The 18,843-nt window shown below is 44.5% G+C and overlaps 1 protein-coding gene across 1 annotated transcript in view; it reads left to right on the top strand.

Annotated features, from left to right (window-relative positions):
- BMP1 (bone morphogenetic protein 1) overlaps positions 1–18,843 on the top strand; it is an 83,866-nt gene that overhangs the window by 30,433 nt on the left and 34,590 nt on the right. The window contains exons 3-8 of the mRNA XM_006864400.1: positions 4,839–5,009; positions 5,196–5,313; positions 5,620–5,798; positions 6,684–6,789; positions 8,273–8,397; positions 8,993–9,108. Coding sequence (XP_006864462.1) covers positions 4,839–5,009; positions 5,196–5,313; positions 5,620–5,798; positions 6,684–6,789; positions 8,273–8,397; positions 8,993–9,108 — 815 coding nt within the window. The remainder of the gene's footprint in view (positions 1–4,838; positions 5,010–5,195; positions 5,314–5,619; positions 5,799–6,683; positions 6,790–8,272; positions 8,398–8,992; positions 9,109–18,843) is intronic.

Raw genomic sequence — 18,843 nt, 5'->3', positions numbered from 1 at the left:
CTTGAAAGATTTCAATTTTCATTCCATCGATTCCTGGTGCCTTGTTCTTTACCAATTCCTTCAGTATACCTTAGACTTCTTCCTTCAGTATCATTGGCTCTTGATCATATGCTACCTCTTGAAACAGTTGAACATCAACCATTTCCTTTTGGTACAGTGACTCTGTGTATTCCTTCCATCTTCTTTTGGTGTTTTTCTGCATCATTCAATAATTTGCCCAGAGAATCCTTCAATAACAAAAGTCGAACCTTGAATTTTTTCATCAGTTCCCCCAGCTTGAGGTATGCTGAGCATGTTCTTCCTTTTTGGTTTTCTGAATCCAGATCTTTGCACATTTTGTTGCAATATTTGACTTTGTCTTCTTGGCTGACCTTAGCTCGGCCTAAAATCCAAGCCTTCTCAATTCAAATCTTTGTCACTTCCCTCAACACTGTAATCTCTTCTAGCTTCTCCTCCTGCTTCCGCTCTTCAAACTTCAAAGCCTATGTCAAGAACTTCTCTTGTGAAATATTACTTGATTGCCCCAGATATGTGTGTTTGTGTTTTCTGTGTTCCCTCTCTGCTCGATGCTTCCACTGTTAATATAATTGCCACACCATATTGAAGTTCCACCTGTTTGTTTGCTGTACTGTGGTGGCTTGTATGTGGCTTTGATGGTGGAAGCTATTTTAAATGCTATGGTGGGCAGATATTAGTGTAGCTTCTAGACTAAGACAGACTAGAAAGAAGGAGAGGTGGGCCACTTCTGAAGGGTTATCCGCTGAAAATCTTATGAATAGTAGTGGAAAATTACCTGACATGCTCCTGGAAGGTGAACCTCTCAGATTGGAAGGCAGTCAAAATACGACTCAGGAAGAGATGCCTCTTTGAGAAGTTGTTGTTAAGTGCTGTTGAGTTGTTATTAACCCTGATGAGGTTTCCAAGGAGCAGCTGATACATTGAAACAGTGGACCTTGTGGTTATGAGCCCAGTGCCATATGGGGACTCTTCTTCAAAGAAGAATTGACCTTAATGACATGGATGGAGCAAAGCTTTCACAACCTTCATTTTGTGGGACAAAACTCAAAATGAGAAAAAACAGCTGCAAACATCCATTAATAATAGGAACATGAAATGTATATAGTATGAATCTAGAAAAATTGGAAGTGTCAGAAAATGAAATGGAGTGTGTAAGAATCAATAGCTAGTGATAGTGAGCTGAAATGGACTGGTATTGGCTATTTTGAGTCAGGAAGTCACATGGTTTACTTTGCCAGAATGATAAGTTGAAGAGGAATGGAGTCACATTCATCGTCAGAAAGAGCATTTCAAGATCTATCTTGAAGTCTAATACTGTCTGTGATAGGATAATATCCATATACCTATAAGGAAGACCAGTAAATATGACTATTAGTCAAATTTATGTAACAACCACTAAAGCCAAAAATGATGAAACTGAAGAATTCTACCAACTCCTTCAGTATGAAATTGATCAAACGTGAAATCAGGATGCATTGATAATTATTGGTAACTAGCATGTGAAAGTTGGAAACAAAGAGGGAGAATCAGAAACAAAGAGGAAGAATCAAAGAGGCTATATTTAAAAATACGACATTGGTGATATAAATGATGCTGGAGATTGCATGACAGAATTTTGCAAGACCAAGAACTTATTCACTGCAAAATGATGACTGTATACATGGATGTTACCAGATGGAATACTAAGGAATCAAATTGACTACATCTATGGAAAGAGATGATGGAGAAGCTCAATATCACCATCTAAAACAAGACCAGTGGCAGATGGTAGAACAGACCATCAATTGCTCATATACAAGTTCAGACTGAAGCTGAAGAAAATTAAAATAAGTTCATGAGAAACAAAATACTACCTTGAGTATATCACACCTGAGTTTAGAGATCATCTCAAGAACAGATGTGACACATTTAATGCTGATGACCAGAAGAGATGTGGAATGACAGCAAGAACATCATACATGAAGAAAGTAAAAGAGCATTCATTTTAATAAAAGACAAGAACAACAACAACAAAAAAAAACCCAAAATGAATCTCAGAAGAAACTCTGAAACTCGCTCTTGAACGTACAGTAGCTAAAGTGAATGGAAGAAATAAAGCAGAATAGTTGAACAGAAAATTTAAAGGACAGTTTGAGAAGACAAAGTCAAATATTATAATAAAATGTGCAAAGACCTGGAGTTAGAAAAACAAAAGGGAAGAACACATTCAACATTTCTCAAGCTGAAAGAACTGAAGTAAACATTCAAGCCTGGACTTGCAATATTGAAGGATTTTGTGGGCAAAATATTGAACAATGCAGGAAGCATCAAGAGAAGATGGGCAACTCAGTATACAGAGTTGATAGGGATGGGTAATTTAGACATTGGCTATCTAAAATGGTGGTGGTGGGGGCTATAAAGACTAAAAGTGTCTGGCTACATGATTTCAAGAAGGAGTTTAATTTCATAGTGTGCAGGAGAAGGGAGAAACCCCACTGAATAGTTTTCATCTTGTCTAGATGGGTCTGGTAAAAGGAGATGGGGATAAGATTCTTATGATCCAATAGTGAGTAATTGTTATCATGACTAATTACGATGGTCACAACTGTAAAGGTAGAAGTTTTGTAACATAAAGGGGGGAGGAGTAAATTTTTCATTCCCAGAAAGAGGACCCTAGGACAATCAAGGGAGAAGAGCATGAACAGAATATGGGATCTTACCCAGAGAAGCAGCTACACCAGAATTGGAGGTAGAGATGATAGCATGGAGCTATATAGAGCAGCTGAGGACTCTAGACTCATGGAAAGAGAAAGGCTGTGTGTGGTGGCCAGGAGGCAGGCTTGCAGAATGTGCCCTTTGGTTGTTTAAATGATTATATATTCCTGAGTGTTTTCGTGTACTTAAAAAAAAAAACAACCAACAACAACAACAACAAAAAAAAAACCCCAGAGGGACTAGAAGCAAATATGGTTGAATGATGATGCATGGAGGGGATTGTAATCATTGCAATGAAACAAAATACTATAGAATGAGTGAAAAACCAGTGTTCTCCCATGTGAACTATCATTCAATTCACAATAAAAGCTTAAAAAAAGGGGGGAAAAATGGGAGAAATACACAGTCACTATACCAAAAAGAATTGGTCAACATTCAGTCATTTCAAGAGGTAACATATGACCAAGAACCAATGATACTGAAAGAAGAAATCCAAGCTTCACTGAAGGCATTTACGAAAAACAAGGCTCTGGGAATTGACAGAATACAAATTGAAATATTTCAACAAACTGATGCAGCACTCTAGGCACTCACTCGTCTGTGCCAAGAAATTTGGAAGACCAATACCTGGCCAGCTGATTGGAAGATATCCGTATTTGTGCCCATTCCAAAGAAGAGCGACCCACTGAAAACTGGAAATCATCAAACAATATCATTAATATCACATGAAAGTAAAATTTTGCTGAAGATTATTAAGAGTAAAGATATCACTTTGAGGACTAAGATTCACCTGACACAAGCCATGGTATTTTCAATAGTTTCATATGCATATGCAAGGTGGGCAATGAAGATAGGAGAAAAATTGATGCATTTGAATTATGGTGTTGGCAAAAAATATTGAAAGTAGCATGGGTTACTACAAGAACAAACAGATCTGTGTTGGAAGAAGCACAGCCAGAATGTTCTTTAGAAGTGAGGATGGCAATACTTTGGACATGTTGTCAGGATAGACCAGTCCCTAGAGAAGGACATCATACTTGGTTAAGTAGATGGTCAGGAAGAAAGAGGAAGTCCCTCAGTAAGATGAATTGTCACCATGGCAACAACAATGGCCTCAAACATAATAACAATGGTGAGGATGGTGCAGTACCTGTCAGTGTTTTGTTCAAGTGTGCCTAAGGTCATTACAAGTCAGAACCAACTGACAGCACCAAACAACAACAACACAACAAAATTGATATTGTTTGTTTCTATGTCTATTTCCTCAGCAGGACTCAAAACTCTTCAAGGCCAGGGTGGTTACTTCTCATCTCTGGTTGTTGTAGTCCATCTGGCACTTGTGAATGGGTGAGAGAATGGGAAGAATGAAGGCCTGCTGTGGGTCAGTTCTCTCTGGTTTTCCCAATGCTGTGTAGTTGGGCAAAGGCTGGTCATTACCAAAGCTGATAGTCTTGCCCATTGTAGCTGTCACATTGCCAAAGTGCAGGGCTTCTCCCCTGGACCTGTTGTCAGCATAAGTAAGGTCCAGCATAAGTAAGGATCCTGCATGAGAAGCCTGTGGATAAAAGTCAGATTGCCCCAGAAAGCAGTTGGCATTAGAGGGTAACCTTGACCTTAGTGGGGAACTAATAGGCGTGTGCAGGAGGAAATAGCATGTAGGGGTTTGACCCTGCAATCTGGCACTAATCCACCATGTGACTTTGAGCAAATCATTTCTTTGACCTTAACTTCTGCATCTGTCCGTCCCATAGAACTGTTGGTGGTGCAATGGTTAAGCATCCAGCTGCCAACTGAAAGGTTGGTAACTCGAACCCATTCAGTGACTCTGCAGGAGAAAGACCTGTTCTTCTGTTCCCATAAAAATTACAACCTGGAAAACCCTATGGTGCAGTTGCTCTGAGTCAAAATCGACTTGATGACACACAACAACAACAACAAAAGAAAACATACTCCACAAAGAAGGTTCATGACATGAAAAAGGAATGTTTCCCTAATCTGATGCCCCACCAGGTCCCTCACAGTTCCTAGGGAATGAAAACCCCATTGCTCAGTTTTTCAATTAGTTAGTTTCCCTCCTCTTCCCCTCCACTCGCTTTCTACCAATGTCTTCCTATTTTCAAATCCAGGAAACTCTTCCATTACTAACTGCCAGAGTGCTAGTGGAAAGCTTCAGAGGAAACCCCCTGGAAGATGGAGAAGCAGGTCCCGGAGTCGGAGTCGGAGGGCAGCAACATCGAGACCAGAACGGGTGTGGCCTGATGGAGTCATTCCCTTTGTCATTGGGGGAAACTTTACTGGTGAGTGCAAAATGCACCCTTGGGGCAGTCCCATCACCAGGTCTTGTGGATGGCACCCATGTGGCTACAAGTTCCTTTCCATGCAGTCTGCTCTCAGAATGACTGTGTGTCTTTGGCAGTGGGTGGAGGTGGGCCTAGTTGGGCCCACAAAGCACTGTGATAGCCTGGCATCCTCTGTTCTGGCAGGTAGCCAGAGGGCAGTCTTCCGGCAGGCCATGAGACATTGGGAGAAGCACACCTGTGTCACCTTCCTGGAGCGCACCGATGAGGACAGCTATATTGTATTCACCTATCGACCCTGCGGGTGAGCAGGGGCCCCTGGGCACTGCACCCTCAGGCATCACCCCAACCTAAGTTCTGCCCTGCGAACAAACGGCAACTGCTCCCAACTGGGCACAGCCCTGGATCCGCCCCCTTCTGCCATTGGGTTTCACCCCACGAACTTCCCCTTGATGTGACTTCATGACCCCAACACACAGCCTGGGCGTTCCACACTCAGGTCCGTCCCCAATCCCTCCACTCCCGCCCACCCCGGCAGTCTCGCCCGGCCCCTGAGTGGATGCACTCCCCCAGCTCGGGACCGCCCCCCTGAGCTGGCCCCGCCCCCCAGGTGCTGCTCTTATGTGGGTCGTCGTGGCGGAGGCCCCCAGGCCATCTCCATTGGGAAGAACTGCGACAAGTTTGGCATCGTGGTCCATGAGCTGGGTCACGTCATCGGTTTCTGGCACGAACACACACGGCCGGACCGGGACCGCCATGTGTCCATCGTGCGCGAGAATATCCAGCCAGGTACACTGCGGGGCTCACCCTCTTTTATCTAGCACGACCCAGACTTAGGCCCCATCTCCAGGGCCCCTGATGGGAACAGGAACCGCTCCTTTGATTTGGTCAGCTCAGCATTATAGATGCAGCAGTCTGGGCAGTCTCAGGCTCTGCTCAAAGCACAGGTCGCTCCACGTAATCAGTTGTGGAGCTTCTTTGGGGATCCTGAACAATTCCTAGTTCTGGGCACAAGGGCCAGCAGGAGCAGCCAGATCCAGGGGCAGGGCTGGGCACTGGACAGCCTCAACCTTGGATACTATGGCATGCTTTTCTTTTCATCTTTATCCATCCAGTCTTTTGTCCTCTAAGGGTTTCTTCTGTCTTCTTTCTCACCATTTCTCTCCCCTGGAGTCTCTGGGTGGTGGAACAGTTAAACAGATGCCTGCAAAAAAAGACCTGTCAATGTGCAATGGAGCACAGTTCTGTTCTAATACACATGGGCTTGCTATGCATCATGGTCGACTCTATGGCAACTGGTTTTGGTTTTGGTTTGTTTTTTTCTCTCTTCCTTCCCTCTTTGCTTCCTCTCTGTCTTTACCAGGCCTCCTCCACTTTTCACTGCTCCCTTCCAGGCTGTAGTTCTAGAAATGGCTGCTTCCTTTCCATATTCCTTTGAGCATTTCCTCTAGAAATCCTCCATTCACTTCGCCTCTCTGCTGTACAGGACTCTACTAGAGACCCTCTCTTCTCTCCCCGGGGCTTCCCTTGGCTGCTCCCCGACCCGCAGGTGGGGGAGGACACCACTCAGGTTCAGGAAGGACCCCATTTCCAGCTCTGTAAAGTTGGCGCTGCGTCTTACACAGACCCACCCCTCTCTCCTCTTCCCGCACACCCTTTTCCTGATCTTCGCAGGGCAGGAGTATAACTTCCTGAAGATGGAGTTCCAGGAGGTGGAGTCCCTGGGGGAGACCTACGATTTTGACAGTATCATGCACTATGCTCGGAACACGTTCTCTAGGTGAGAGATGGCGCTAGGGCCTCTCCGGGACAGCCCAGCCCTGCTCTCTCTAGGCCATTCTCTTTCCCCCTCCTTGTTGGGCTAGTGACCAAGGATAAGAGTTGTCCTCTGAGCAGCTGCTGCCCCCAAGCAAGAGGATCTGTAGGTGCTGTCTGCCCTATGTTCCTCTTCCTCATGTGAGTCCATTACAGTGTCAGAGTCACAAAACCATGGTTCTTTATCTACTATTGTGCACACTTAGAATGACTGTGACCAAAGAGGCTGAAATATTCAGCCGCTCTGCAAACCAATTGTGCCATGGCGCTGGAACCGAATCAGCCAACAGGGACATGCTTGTCTAATTGGTCCTCCTGGAAGTCTAGCTCCTACCCTGGACTGGTCCCCACCTTCAACTCACAAGCACACAAACACCTACTTCCTAACCTGGGGTCCACTGTGATTACGGCTGTGATCCCCTGATACCCAGAAGTCATGGGCAGAATCCACCAAAGGTAGTGGCTCCACCCAAAGACTGGCCCTCTGGCTACCTGCCAGGACAAAGGAGGCCAGGCTACCATAGTGCCCCTGTGGGCCCACCTCGGCTTACCTCTCCCCACTGGTAAAGAATCACAGTAGTACTTAGAGCCCAGCTTCTCAGAGAAGTGTGGGAAATGGTCCTCCCTGGCCTCACTTTCCCTCCCTAACGGGCCTTTCCCAGGCCTGACTCTTTCCTCATCCACTGTTTCTGCTCTCCCAGACATTGGTCCTCCCCCCTCTCCTCTGTCATTCCTTCTAGATCCCAGACCTGAGGGAATAGAGACCAAGGAAGGGCAATGAGGTCATTCCACCCTCCACCCCCGCACAGACCCCCCCACCCTTACATTTCTCACCCCATCCCCTGCTGTGTTCCCCCCAGCTGGGTATGAGTCAAGGTCCCTGGGGAGGTGGAGGGATGCCTGTTTCGCCTTCATTCTGCTCCTCCCAAATGGAAATGCCCAGGACTTAGCAAGGAGGAACTGGTGGGGGACAGGAGCACTTGTGGATTGAGAAGTGACTGGTCTGTCTGACTGAGGTGGAACCTGTCCTGGGCTTTTGTCCCAGGTGCTGTCAGAGCAGCCAGCAAGGTGCTAGCAAGGTGAAGCATTGACCCTGGGTAGTCCTGGGCTGAATCAGCATGAGACCATCCGAAGCAGGGCCAGCTCGGAAGGGAGCTAGCTGGATCAGGGGTCTATAGCTGTTCTGGGGCTGGGAGTTGGACCTGATCGGGTTGGGGGACACCAATGGGAACTTCAGTACATTGTAGGTCCATGTCCCTGACCTCCCAAAGTGTTCTAGGTGTGGCTGCCACGGAGCAGTGTGGTCAGTGGGTAGCTTAATGACAGGGTGAGACTTCTCCACCCTTCCCTGACCCTGCTGAGGAATGTCTGGGCTCAGGCAGGGTCGTAACCTGACAGACACACCACCATCCATCAGCCTCTCACCCAGGTTTGGCCTTTTCTTCCAGAGGCATCTTCTTGGACACCATTGTTCCCAAGTATGAGGTAAATGGGGTGAAACCGCCCATCGGCCAAAGGACCCGGCTCAGCAAGGGAGACATTGCCCAGGCCCGCAAGCTCTACAAGTGCCCAGGTTTGTGTTCCAAGCATAGCACAGGAAAGGAATGGGCAAAGGTAAAGGGCAGGACCTGAGGGAGGCAGATGCCAGGGCCTGGGGCCACAAGAAGCTTAAAGCTTAAAGAATGCAGGAAGGGAGACTGCCTGGTGTTGGGAGGAATGGGCACAGAGGGAATTTGGTTCAAGTTAAGGAGACAAGCTTGGGCTAGTGTTGGGTGGTAGTGAGAAGCTAAAGGCCTGAGAGAATGAGGGACAGTGAGAGCCAAAAAGGAGTTGTAAGGGAACAGCCATTCTAGGATTGAGGTAGATTTGAGACCCACCAAAGAAGTAAGCTTATACCAGAGCTTGACCTTAACTCTGGAGCCCATGTTGCCCTGACAACATGACAGTTGGTTACCCTGGCAGCACTATCCCTGGATAGGTAGGATGGTAAGGGCTTATATGGGAGAAGACTAGATGGCTCTTAAAGGGACAAAACCATCCCAGGCTCCCCCTTCTCAGCCATTCTCTCCCTAAGAGGATACCAAGACTCCAGGCTGGGTTAGCAAGAGGCTGGGGGGATTCCACACCTGCTTCCAGCTTCCCCACCCATCATTTCCTTTCATTGACAGCCTGTGGAGAGACCCTTCAAGACAGCACAGGCAACTTCTCTTCCCCCGAATATCCCAACGGCTACTCTGCCCACATGCACTGCATATGGCGCATCTCTGTCACACCTGGGGAGAAGGTAACCTTGGCCTTGGGCCTCTGAGCATCCTCTTCTCTGCCAGTACCCTGAGAGTAAGGGAGCTTATCTCCTTTTCAGACCCCTAGCTCAGTGACTTAGTCCCACAGTGGGGTCAATGTGGTGTGAATGATGTACATTGCCAGTGTAACTCCGTTCATGGTATGGAGCAATTCACTGAGGAGGGGTTCCCTACAATTCAGAACCTTACACTACTTCTAATATGAATTGAAATTGAATTTTAAGTACTAAATAGCACTTGCTATATGTCAGGCACATCTTAAAATACTTTTCATATACACCGCTTTTTATTCTTACAGCTACCCTTCGAATTATAATTGAGGAAATTGAGGCACAGGAAGGCTAAGTAACTTGCTCAGTCACGTAGTTAGGGGTGAGGTAATATTGAAACACTTCTCAGAGCTGGGTTAGAACTAATTGCCTGGGTGGACTTTAGTGAACTGCTCCAGCCCAGTCTTCTGCTCTCCCATCTACCTCATTGACCAAGGTGCTCCCCACAGTCCCTTCTCAGTTCTGACAAACTCTTATCCTGGAATACCAGTAAGGAACACTGCAAAAGCCTCTCAGGCGATACTTCCCTGTACATCTCTTCTACCCATCCTCTTACACACTTGGAATCTACCAGTGTTTATTCCTTTGGCCTGATTTTCAGACCCCGACTGTCTCCACTGCCACCCCCTTTCTCCTCTCTCTTACTTTTACCTGCTGAATCAATTTCACTGTTGGCCTCCATTTTCTCATTTACCTTGTTGTGGGTAAGTTCTTGGTCCTCACGTTTGGCTCTATGGGGCTAATTTTGGGCAAGCTATGGGAGTGGGTCAAGGCAATCTCCATCTTTAAGACTTAGTTCAGATAGTTCCTCCTCCAGGAAGCGTCAGTGAGAAGATTGTCCCAACCACCATAGTCAAGCATCTGCCAGGAAAGTCACTCATTGGCCCCAAGCAGAGTATTATGAAAACCTCAGAATTTCTCAGGTCCAGTCTCCCTCTGTTTGATTACTCAAGGTGATGGGGGAGGGGTGGCTGGAGGGGAAAAGAGGATCATTGTGTTCCAGAATATCCCATTTTGTTCTCCAGCCAGCTCTTTATGTTAGTCTCTTCTTGATATCAAAAGGAACTACACCCCATGTAGCTATTCAGAATAACCTTATCTCTTTCTCATGTCAGCGTTCCTAATTTGTGTGTGAAGGCCGTTCTCATACCTTTTTAGATTCCTTTCACATGGAGGCCAGACCTCTCACCCAGCTTTGGGTCTCCTGTTTTCTTATTGTTGTGACACCTAAATGTGCAAGGTTGACGGTTCAAGTTCACCAGCTGCTCCGTGGAAACCCTATATAGGGTTGCTATGGGTCAGAATCGACTCGATGGCATTTCACAACAACAGATGTAAAAGGGGAGTCCTGGTGAGGCGCTGTGGGTTGATTCGCCAGACTACAAAGCCATTTGAACTGCAAGGTCGGTGGTTCAAGCTCACCAGCCTCTCCTTGGAAACCCTATACAGGGTCACTATGGGTCAGAACCGACTCAATAGCACTTACCAACAACAACAACGAATGTGAAAGGAGTACCATGAAGTACCAAGGACTGCCAGAAGAGCAAACACTTGGAAGAAGTGCAGCCAGAATGCTCCTCTGGACATGTTACCAGGAGGGACCAGTCCTTGAAGAAGGACATCATGCTTGGTAAAGTGGAGGGGTCAGTGAAAAAGAGGAAGACCCCCAAGGAGATGAATTGACACCATGGCAGCAGCAGTGAGCTTAAGCACAACAACAATTGTGAGAATGACGCAGGACCGGGCAGTGTTTTGTTCTGTTGTGCATAGGGTCGCTATGAGTCGGAACCGACTCAATGGCACCTAACAAAAAGAGTAAATGGCAAGACTTTATTTCCTTTGATTCAAACATAGTATTTAATGTACTAGTGCAGCCTCAAGCTGGACTAGATTTTGTTATTGGTCACCTTGTTCATTCCCACATCTCAGGTAATTTTGAATCACAATTCTACTGCCAGCATGGTTGCCAGGCCTCTTACTTACGCTATGTACTAATTTGATAAGCATGTCTTCTGGGTCTTCACTTTGGTCATGAACAGGACATGAAAAAAAAGCAAACCATGAGAGTTGTTATCTGATGTTGTTGTTAAGTGCTGTTGAGTCAATTCTGAACCATAGCGACCATGTATACGGTTTCCGAGGAGCAGCTGGTGAGTTTGAACTGCCAACCTTGCAGTTAAACAGCTTTAACTCACAGCACAACACTAGGACTCCTTCAAAACTGACATTGATCCTTTAATCTGCAGGCTTTGGGCATAGTTATCCAATCAGTTGTGATACCACTTAGTGGCATTACCAGGCAGGCTATAGATCATTCCCTTGTTGTCAGGGATGTGAAGTCCTTTCATCTTTATATTCCTGGCACAGAAGGTGGTTAATAAATGTTGAATACGTAACTGGAATGCCTCATCAAAATCAAACCCACTGTCCCACCAGTTGATAAAACCCCTTTTTAAAAGGGAGAGAAATTTGTTTGCCATGCCTTCTTTCAAATGAACCCAACTGGCTCCTAGTAATCAAGAGTTTCTATCCTAAATGATCACTGACTAATTGGGGCGACATTCAACTCAGTGGGTAGCAATTCTTGGAATTCCACTCCCAACTTTCCCCCAACACACATTTTGAAGATTGGGAAAACATTTGTTCTGACTTCTCAAGATTACAGACACTGATCACATCTGCAAGTTATTTGAATGGCCTCTGATGTAATTTTGAGCCTAGAGACAATAGCCAACTTAAAGAGAAGAGATGCTCACTGGCTCTCTTATTTATGAGCTTTTGTTTCCTTTCCAAATGATGCCTATTTTATTTTTCTGTAGTTTAAAAATTACTCTTATTTAAGATCAATTTTGATTGAATTAAGTAATTTTTGTCATCTCCCTTGATTAACATTCTATCTTCTGGCACTGTAGGATAAGCACTGGACTGCTAATTATAAGTTTGGCAGTTCAAACCCAGCAGCCACTCCTTGGGAACCCTATGTGCAGGGTCGGTATGAGTCGGAACTGACTCAATGGCATTTAGGAACAATAACATCTTCCCTCAAAAATGAACCTCTACTTGTTTTGTTTTTTCTTGTTCTGAATCTGACTCAAAAATTGCAATTTACTGTATAAATGACACTCTGACTTCCTCCATCCCTCTGCTAAGGGTTTCAACTATTCCATCCTTTGGAAATCTCATCCACATAATAATAACGATTATTGAGCATATGTTAAATCTTTCATGTGTGTCATAGTTTTTAATTAGCACTTCATTATGGGCTAACTGTTAACCTTATCAGAGTCTGGTGGATAAGCACTGGACTGCTAACTGCAAGGTCAGCAATCCAAACCCACCAGCCATTCTTCAGAAACCCTATTCAGGGTCTCTATGAGTCATAATCAGCTCAACAACACTTAACAAAACAACATTAAAATTACCTCCATCTTTTATATAAGGAAACAGACTTGGAAAAAATTAAGTAATACATCCACAGATGACATAGAACCTGGATTATGACACAAAAGTCTGGTATTACAATACTGAAAACCAAAAAAACTAAACTAGTTGCTGTTGAGCCAATTCCAACTCCTGGCAATTCCTTATGTGTCAGAGTAGAACTGTTATCGTATGTAGGCTTTTCAGTGACTCATTTTTTGGCAGTTGATCACCAGGTCTTTCTTCTGAGATGGCCTCTGGGTATCCTCAAATCACCAGCCTTTTGATGAGCACTGGGGTATATTAGCCTTTTGCACTACTCAGGGGCTCTTATTGCAACACTGAGTAGTCTTAAAACCCTGTTCCATTTCAACAATTTAGTGCTTTTCAGCAGATATGTATGCCTATTAGGTGCCTAGCCACTGGTCAAGCATTTTAGAGACTCAAAATCTACTCATGTATAATGTCTTTTTGTTTAAAAAAATATGCATATGTTGGTGAAAAAGAAATTGAATATACTGAGTTCTTGTATGGCACTATAGGATACGAATGAAATAATGGGCTGCTGACAACAAAGTCGGTAGTTCAAAACCACCAGCTTCTCTTTAGAAACATTATACAGGATCATTATGAATCAGAACCAACACAATGGCACTTAACAACAACAAGAGAGACGTCTCCGAGGTAGATAGAATTGAGTAGAGCGTCTCATTCATTTCTGTTCAGGAGTTATACTCAGTCAGCTCAGGTATGAAGGCTTCTTTCCCTCTTGTCCCAGGCTGGCATGGACTGGCCCTAGTCTCTTCACGTTGCCTTGCCCCAGGAGCTTTTCTGTGTCTTGGGGCTGTTCCCTCCACAACTCCAAGACTTCCTTCCCCTCTGCCTGGAGCTCCAGAGAAAAAGTGGGCTAAAGAGAAAAATGGGCTAGAGTCATCAACCCATGAATCGTAGTGGGATTATCTGAAGTCTTGGATGAAATTGCAGTAGAGTTGTAAGTGAACCAAAGCTGCAGCACTGTGGGTGGTAACATTTAAGGGGCCTCAGAGGCTGGGGAGCCAGAACAGAATAGTGTTATCAAATAATAATGATAATCCTTTTTTTAAAGGCACCTAGTGACACTGTGGGTTAAGTATTTGGATTGTGAACCATAAGGTTGGTGGTTTGAACCCACCAGCTGCTCTGCTGGAGAAAGAGGAGGCAGTCTGTATAAAGACTTAGAGCTTTGGAACCCCTATGGGGTAGTTCTACTCTGCCCTATAGGGTCACAATGAGTTGGAATCAATTGAACAGCAGTGGGTTTCTTATTTGACAGTTACATGCCAAGCAGAGTACTAGGCATCATAATTATATACATTCCTTACAACAGTCTTAAGGCATAGGTAGAAAGAGGCTTCAAAAAGTTCGTGAAAGAATGGAGTTAAAAGATCATGGAATTTTTCCACCAACTTTTTAAAGCCCATTCATACTATTACTATTTCTAGCGTTTAGATGAAGAAATTAAAGCTCAAAGAAATTGAGAAATCTGCCCAGATTTACATAGGTAGTAAATGGTGGAGCCAGCTTTCAAATCTAGGACTGTCTGACTCCAAAGTCTATGCCCTTTCATCAGTAAATCTTAAATAAATCCACTTGCTTTAGCAGGTGGACTTTGACTTCTGTTTGGCTGGCGAGAGGTTGTTTTTCATTCGCTTCCCAGTTCTCAGTTTATTGGCAGAAATGTAAGTGCTCTGTAAATCTAATATAATAGTTTATGCCATGGGTATGTCAAACGAGAGAAAGTGCCACTTTGAAAGCCTTCTTTTAAGTTCCTTCAGTTTCTACACTTCAAATAATTAGTAACTGACCTGAAGAAGACTTACTAAGCTTCCCAAGTTGAGAAACCAGGTCCTTAAAAGACAATTTTAAGAAGATCATGATTAGCAGGTCAACTGTTTTAGAGGAGCCAAGATAAGAACTTCAGTCCTTTGGATTTGTCAGTATCATTCCCATCTCTGCCTTCTAACATTCTACTTCTTCTTCATTGTTCAACTCCAACCCCTCCTCCTCTATAATATCAACCCTGACCCCAGCCTCCCATCTCCCAATCAAATGAATGTGAACCCTCCCTAATCTGCAAGGCCTGTGCTAGCCCTTTCTTTTTTTATGTGCTGCAGACAGAGTGTAGAGTTCTGGGGATGAAGGGAAAGCAAATGCTGTTTGTTTTTTTTAGTGTAAGTTGTTGTGCAAAATTGATTGGCAGACCCAGGGGAGTCACCTGGAGTAGTGGTTAAGAAGTGGTTATGGGTGTAAGCTTAGGAGATAAAGTGCCTGCCTGCTCTTTACTAGATGTACAATCTTGGAGTCCCTGGATTATACAAACAGATAGTGCACTTGGCTACTAACTGAACAGTTGGCTGTTTGAGTGTACACAGAGTTACTGTGGAAGAAAGCCATAGTGATCTGCCAAAATATGAGCTATTGAAAACCTAATGGAGCACAGTTCTGCTCTGACACACATAGGGTCACCGCGAATTGGATGTTAAACCTCCAGCTTTTCAGTCAACAACTGAGTTAACCATTTGCACCACCCAGAGATACTGTGACTGTTATCCTTACCATTTTATAAATAAGGAAGTGAGAGCTCAGAGTTGTTAAATGACAGTGCCTGAGATCATGTGGCAAAGCCAGACTTGAAGCCAGGCAGTGGAGGTGGGAGTTGAGAGGTGGGTGTCTCTGTGCTTAACCACACACTGTGGCTCCTGCTGAAATGAGAAGCAAGTTGTTCTCTCGATTGTTCTCTGATAGCATACAACTAATATGATGAGGACTTCCTACACACCAGCACTGGAGGAGATTTTGCTTCCTGATGGTGCTGTGCGGGTTGGTAGTTAAATCCACCAGCTGTCTCTCTGAAGGAAGATAAGGCTTTCTGCTCCCATAAAGATGTACAGGCTCAAACTCTAAGTAGGGGCACTATGAGTTGGAATCAACTTGACAGTGTTCGGTTTGGATTTAGTTTGTTTGGTGAAGCAGTGGTTAAGCACTCAGCTGCTAACTGAAAGGTAGGAGGATGTGGCAGTCTGCTTCTGTAAAGATTATAGCCTTGGAAACCTATGAAATAGTTCTACTTAGTCTTATAGGGTCACTGTAAGTCAAATGAGTACCTCATTTAAGGGTAGTACAAACTGTTTATTTACTACATGATTAATAAAGAAGACCATGGAAGAAATGATGCATTTGAGTTATGGTGTTGGAAGAGAATATTGAAAAGTACCATGGACTGTCAAAAGAACAAACAAATCTGTGTTGGAAGTACAACCAGAATGCTCCCTGGAAGCCAAGATGGCCAGACTTTGTCTCTCATACATTGAGCATATTGTCAGGAGGGACCAGTCCCTGGAGAAAGACATCTTGCTAGGTAAAGTGGAAGGTCAGTGAAAAAGAGGAAGACTCCCAACGAGATGGATTTTCACAGTGGCAGCAGCAGCAATGGGTGCCAGTGTAATAATGATTGTGAGTGAGGTTGGCCCAAGACCAGGCAGTGTTTTGTTCTGTTGTGCATAAGACGGCTATGAGCCAGTACCGACTTGATGGCATTTAACAGCAATAACAACTAGCCTAATAGCTAGTGGTTTGAACCTGTCCAGCAGTACTACAGAAGAAAGGCCTGATGATTTGTTTCCATAAAGATTATCACCAAGATGACCATGTTGGTCTACATTTGAGCCTACATCTTCAATAATGAAGATATGGGCTGAGTTCGACCACGTGCCATAGACTCCTGGTGACCTCGGGATGAGAAAGAGAAAAAGAAGGGTTGGTTGGTCGAAAGTTTGGGGAGACTTGAGAACTCCTAGCCCATGAACATTGACTTAGCCTTGGAGGACTAGAGCTGAAAGTGAAGTGTCCAGCTGATATGAAGTGGGGAAGACAAACAAGAACACACAAGCTTGCAGATATTACCCATTTAACCTACCTTCTATGGCTTGATGACAGAGCTCAACTAGAGGATGATAAAAAAATTTGATAAAGGAACCAAGTATAAATGGCTACAATTTGATGAACTTGACCTATACTTATGGATGTAGTAGTTCAAAATACCAACCAAGAGGGAAGAAGTCTTCACATCAAGTATCAATCCTATCCCCTTGGTACACAGAGTAGATAGGGACGGGCAACTTAGACACTGGCTGCCTAAAATGCAGGGCGGTGGGGGGGACTATAAAGGCACAAAGTGGCTGGCTCACAAACTTTCAAGAGAGAGTTTAGTTTCAGAGTGTGCAGGGGGAAGGTAGAATCCCCACTGAATAGTTTTCATCTTGTCTAGGTGGGTCTGATGAAAGGATATGGGGATAGGATTCTTCTGATTCAATAGTGAGTGGTTGTTCTAACTAATTGCGATTGTCACAACTGTAAAGGTAGAAGTTTTGTAACATAAAGCCAGGGGAGTAGTTAATCTTACATTCCAGGAACAGAGGACCCTATGACAATTAAAAAAAAAAAAAAAAGATTACCACCAAGAAACCCCTCTGGAGCACTTCTACTCTGTAACAGGATGGGTTGTCATGAATGGGAGCAAGAGGTTAAGCATACCTCATTTAATCCTCCTGATTCTCCAGTAGAGTATTGATGATTATCTCGGTCTTTCCAGACAAAGTCAGACTCAAAGAAGTACAGTTACAGGCCACAAGTCATGGAGCAGGAAGTGGCTGAGCTGGCCATGTTTTCTTTGGCAAAGGGCATGATCCTGCACCAAGCGCAGCTGTTTCTACATGACAGAAGTTGTTACAACTCCTAATTAGACATCTCCGGTCTCAATATAACCCATTGCTATGCCTCCCTGTGGAGTCCTGATGTGACGCTTTGGGCTATATCATGTTTAGTAAAGTGGAGGGTCAGAGAAAAAGAGGAAGACCCTTAATGAGATGGATTGGCCAAGTGACAGCATCGATGGACTCAAGCGTGGGAACAATAGTGAGGTTGGCCCAGGATTGGGCAGTGTTTCATTCTGCTGTGCATAAGGTCGCTATGGGTCAGTACCGACTCGATGGCACCTAACAACAACGCCTCCCTGTATGATGTCCCTAACTGCCTGCATGTTTCTTCCTGCTGAGTGAGGTAACTTCAAATCACTCCCATCCACCCATTAGGAGGTCTAAGATGGGCCCTTTGGGCTTCTGCTGACAGGTGTGGTTTCTTCTTTGGAGGGTCTGAATTTGTCCTCCCTGAACAGAGCCACGTGGTTTCCTCACTCAGTCTTCTGCTTTCTTTCTTCCATCCATCAACTCTTTAAAAAATATTTTGTCGGTCATTAAATATATAGATGAATTAAATATATTTTGTGAAATATAAAGATAATGTATGTTTGCATGTTGTAAAAAAAATGGAACAATATAATACATGAAGGTTCCTGGGAAAACTGCATTATGTTTCCATTCCATTTTTCCACGAACTTTTTGAAGTCACCTCATTGTTGTTGTTGTTGTTTTACATTAAAAAGTGACTTTATTTCTAATTAAACATAGTCATGACACCAGACCATAGTGTGGTGTTGTAGGATAAAACAATGGACTGCAATGGTTTTGGTTTTTTTTCATGCTTTATTGTGAATTATGTGATAGTTTACATGGGAGGACATCAGCTTCACATTATTCTCATTGTATATCCTTTCCTTGCCATGGTTACAATCCCTTCCATGCATCATCTTTCAACCAAAGGGTATACCTCACAAGCCTGCCCCCCTGTTGTCCGCACACCGCCCCTCTCCCTCTCCAGATCCAAAGTCTCCAGCCACTCGCTCTCCCCATGTCATCATCTCTGCCTCCATCCCTGGCATCAATGCTTCTCTAGGTAGGGTTCCATTCTCTGCTCTTTTCCTTTGATGGTCCCAGGGACCTCCGCTCCGAGACTGCAAGGTTAATCACTCCCCTCCTTTTGCCCCCGAATGTCAACCTTTACATTTCCAGTCCTTACAATCAGTCCTAATAACAATTATTCGCTATTGTATAGCAAGAGACCTATCCGCATCACCTTTCATCAGCCCTGACTAGGCAGAATGGATACTACTCAGTGGAAATTCTGCCTTGCTCCACACCCTCTGGATCTAGGTTCCCTCTTGAAAGCTTGTAAGCCAGTCACTTCTTGCCTCTGTAGCCCCCCCATTCCGGGTAGCCAATGTGCAAGTTGCCCATCCCTGTCCTCTCTGTGTGTGGAGGAGGTGGGAATGATCCTCGCTGTGAAGATTTGTTCACTCTTTGGAGCTACTGC

The sequence above is a fragment of the Chrysochloris asiatica genome, unplaced genomic scaffold, assembly GCF_000296735.1.
Source record: "Chrysochloris asiatica unplaced genomic scaffold, ChrAsi1.0 scaffold00064, whole genome shotgun sequence".
NCBI classification, from domain to species: domain Eukaryota; kingdom Metazoa; phylum Chordata; class Mammalia; order Afrosoricida; family Chrysochloridae; genus Chrysochloris; species Chrysochloris asiatica.
Note: the sequence above shows the minus strand (reverse complement) of the source record. Positions and strands in the feature narration are given on the sequence as shown.